General features: G+C 39.1%; 1 protein-coding gene across 2 annotated transcripts; it reads right to left on the bottom strand.

The window, feature by feature from the left end:
* Nucleotides 1-334: 334 nt before the first annotated feature.
* Nucleotides 335-3078, bottom strand: LOC6540023 (splicing factor 45). 2 transcript variants are annotated; one of them, XM_002086856.4, is made up of 3 exons: nt 2659-3078; nt 1606-2596; nt 335-1548 (listed from the first exon to the last, which is right to left on the bottom strand). In XM_002086856.4, exons 1-3 carry the CDS (start codon nt 2773-2775, stop codon nt 1454-1456), a joined length of 1203 nt encoding a protein of 400 aa, XP_002086892.2. In that variant the 5' UTR covers nt 2776-3078; the 3' UTR covers nt 335-1453. The 2 variants fall into 2 exon arrangements, with proteins under 2 accessions (XP_002086892.2, XP_015044816.1); XM_015189330.2 differs by having other exon boundaries at nt 1606-2553; nt 2659-2722.
* Between the last annotated feature and the right edge of the window lie 206 nt (nt 3079-3284).

Here is a 3284-nt window from a genome sequence, read left to right as displayed (position 1 = left end):
TCCTCCCCGAACCATCTTTGCGACCTTGATCGGTTCGAGTCGACGGCCCAGCGCGGTACCGTTAGTTCACGGTCTCTCCGCTTTGCCGTGGTCCAAGGTCCATTATTTACAGATTGACCTGACCGCCCTTGACTCTTCTCGCATTCCAGCCGTCTTCGCTTTTGCCATACCGATCTCCTGCACCCGGATTTGTGGAGAGTTATAAGACTCCTCACATTATTCTTCAAAAATATTAAATTAAGTAAAATTGGGAGTTCAGACAGAGCAGGCAAAACTGCTTAGGGCAGGTTTTAGGATTTGTTTACAAAAATGGCAAAATGCCGTTGCTAAAGAATTGGTTGAAATTAATTAAGTGCTTTATTGTTTCGTAAAATAATAGAATACGTCGTTATATAAATGTTAGAAATTTTATGTTGATATTCACAAATTTTAAGGGTATATCGTAAAATTGAAACATAATTGAAAAAGATGCTATTATTTTAGCAGCAGAAATGTAAAAATATGAGCAATCGGCACATGTTGAGTTCTTTATTTTCCTTAACATATTTAAAAGTGTAAATCTAAATGCATTATAAAAGGAAGCTTCTTTGTTGAAGAAAATTGTTTCGTATATCTATTGAAAAAAGCACTAGCTGCATAGTGCGAAACTATTGTATTGCCGTCACGCATAGTTTTATTCTAATGTCTTTGGTTATATCAAAGGTTTTTAATGTGGCCGGCACCAACAGAAAGTTATTCATTTTCTAGATGTGATCATCCAAAGAGCCGGACGTGACGCAAGGCCATCCTTTTAAGCTGATGGCAGCACTTTGCCAAGTTAAGCAGAGGAAATAAAGTTGCTTCTACCAAATACCTTAGAATTCCCCGACTTTCATTTTTTGGTCGATAGAAATTTTAAAAATACATTTAATTTAGTTTATCAAAAGTGTGGGCGTGGAAATTTTCTGCGGCTTGTGGGCATTAGTGGGAACGAAAACATTTTTTTGACAGATCGATCAAATGTTACAAGAATATAACATTTTTAAAAGTGTGGGTGCTGCTTCTATTTCCTTGCATGTTTAATCTTTTTCTTGCTTTTCAAGTTTTTGAGATCGAGGCGGTCATACGGAAAAGGCCAGATCGACTTGGCGATTGCTTTTACCTGTTACATACTTTTCAAGGGGTCTAGTATACCCTTTTACTCTACAAGTAACGATTACTGGCAAATTTCTTCATTTATATCCTCAGTTGATTGATTATGTCTGAACACCCTTTAACGCAATGATGCCGTATCTATGTAATTCTCCCTTTAATCGCTGTTAGAAAATATGTTCCAGTAACTACTGTTCAATCCTCGACATTTGAAAATTATTGAGATCGAATTGTTTAAACGCTTCAGTAAAACAGGATTGCCAGTTCATTTCTAAAAAACAGTCAGGGGCAGTGTCAACGTCTCTTCTTATTTGTATTAGTGTTAATACAATTGAAAACGTTTAAACTTGTCATAGTTGTAAAACCCTGCTCGTACTTGACGTCCTCCAAAAAAGCGCCCATTCAGGTCCACTACAGCTGCAAAGCAAAACATTAGCTAATTATTTACCAAACAAGGCATATATGTAGAACAACCTTTAATGGCACTTTCGATGCGCCTAAATTCCACGAATATTTTAACCGCATCTTCTGGCACAGTTCCGAACGATTCGTGAATAATGACGCTGTTCACTTCCCCGTACTTTGTGTTGCATTCGTCCTTTACCTCAGGTTCCAATTCTTCGTCTACGTCCCCGGGTCCTACCATGTTACGTAGAAGAACCACCTTGCTTGGTGATTTCATAATCTCCGTAATGGTGGACCCGGTCTCGCCACTCTCAGTCGCCGTGCCTGCCACCTGGGGAGGAGGCATGGCCTTGTGACCGGGACTTGGTCCTACTTGGGAGCCATCCGCAGGAGGCGACAATGCCAGAGGTGGCAGAAAAACGTCTTTTTCGTGTATAATCCGTCCCCCACGCTTGGAGGTTTTCTCCACTTGAAGGGCTATGGCCATACCCTGCTCCGATTTTCCGAGGCCTTGACCATCCTTAAATCCATATTTAGCCATAATTTTGGCGGCTACCGAACTGGCAGAATATGGCATGGAATTAGTGACTTCGCAACCACTATCAATTGATATTTCTTGGAGGGACGGAGGTGGAGCAATTGTTGCACCTCCCTGTTTAGCTACAGAGCCCGCAGATGGCAAGTATATGTCATCATCGAGTTGTCGCTGGCCAAACCCGGTAAACTTTAGATTAGGGGCTAAGACTTCGTCTCTGTGAACTTCTCGACGACCGACGCGTCCACGTTTCCGATCTATTTCTTTCTCTTCGCTTCCACAAACGAAACCTCGGTTTTTGTCACTGCCATTAGTTTTCTCCTTGAGTTTTTCATATTCATTTGGCCATTGCGGGTCGTATTCATCAGTAGCGTCCCAGTCGCCCTTGTTTACGCTTTCCGGAATGGGTGGAAGGGCTTTGCCAGTTATTAAAGTCTTGTATACAACCGTAGTCATTGGAGCTGAACATGTAACTTCCGGCTCTGCGAGACGTTTGGCCCTTAGATTGACAACTGGCGTCATGAGCTGAATTCATAAAAATAATATTTATAAAAATAAGATTTACATCAGAATATGCTATTACTAACCGGTTTTTTGACAGCCATTTTTATTGCCAACTGGGTCTGCAACATTTTTATGCCCGAAGACCATCCATCAATCTGGCTTGATCGCGCCCTCGTATCAATGCCATCATACAGATCCATTTACTTAAATATCAACAAGAGTAGCTCTATAAATCGATGATTACGAGCTTCAGCAAGGTTTTTTAATTTATTTTCAAATCCGTATAAATTTTATGACTATCAACAGTTCCACCTAATATCCGAATTCCACAGAGCCATATGACAACAAGAAAAATATTTTGTCTTTTCAGGTAAGAACACTACCATACCGTAAAAACATCTACCATAGAAAAACTAAAAAAAAATTAATACACTGTTCACATAAGCAAATATGCAATTCTATAAATAAATTTTAAAATATTTTATTAATATTTGGTTGATACCTAAGTATATGTTATGGGTAAACGAATTGCTTTTAATTCCACTATTTTACCACATAAACTCAAGTTTTTCTTATCTGACCATAAATTTGTTTTCAAGATGCAGACACAGTAATGCGAGATTCCAATGTAATCGCTTTATATAATTAATATTGAAGAAAACGCAAAAGAGGTGGCGACACTGTTTAATAACTAGTCATTGTATTTTAT

The sequence above is a fragment of the Drosophila yakuba genome, chromosome 2R (assembly GCF_016746365.2).
Source record: "Drosophila yakuba strain Tai18E2 chromosome 2R, Prin_Dyak_Tai18E2_2.1, whole genome shotgun sequence".
Taxonomy (NCBI): domain Eukaryota; kingdom Metazoa; phylum Arthropoda; class Insecta; order Diptera; family Drosophilidae; genus Drosophila; species Drosophila yakuba.
This window is presented reverse-complemented; position numbering and strand designations above follow the sequence as displayed.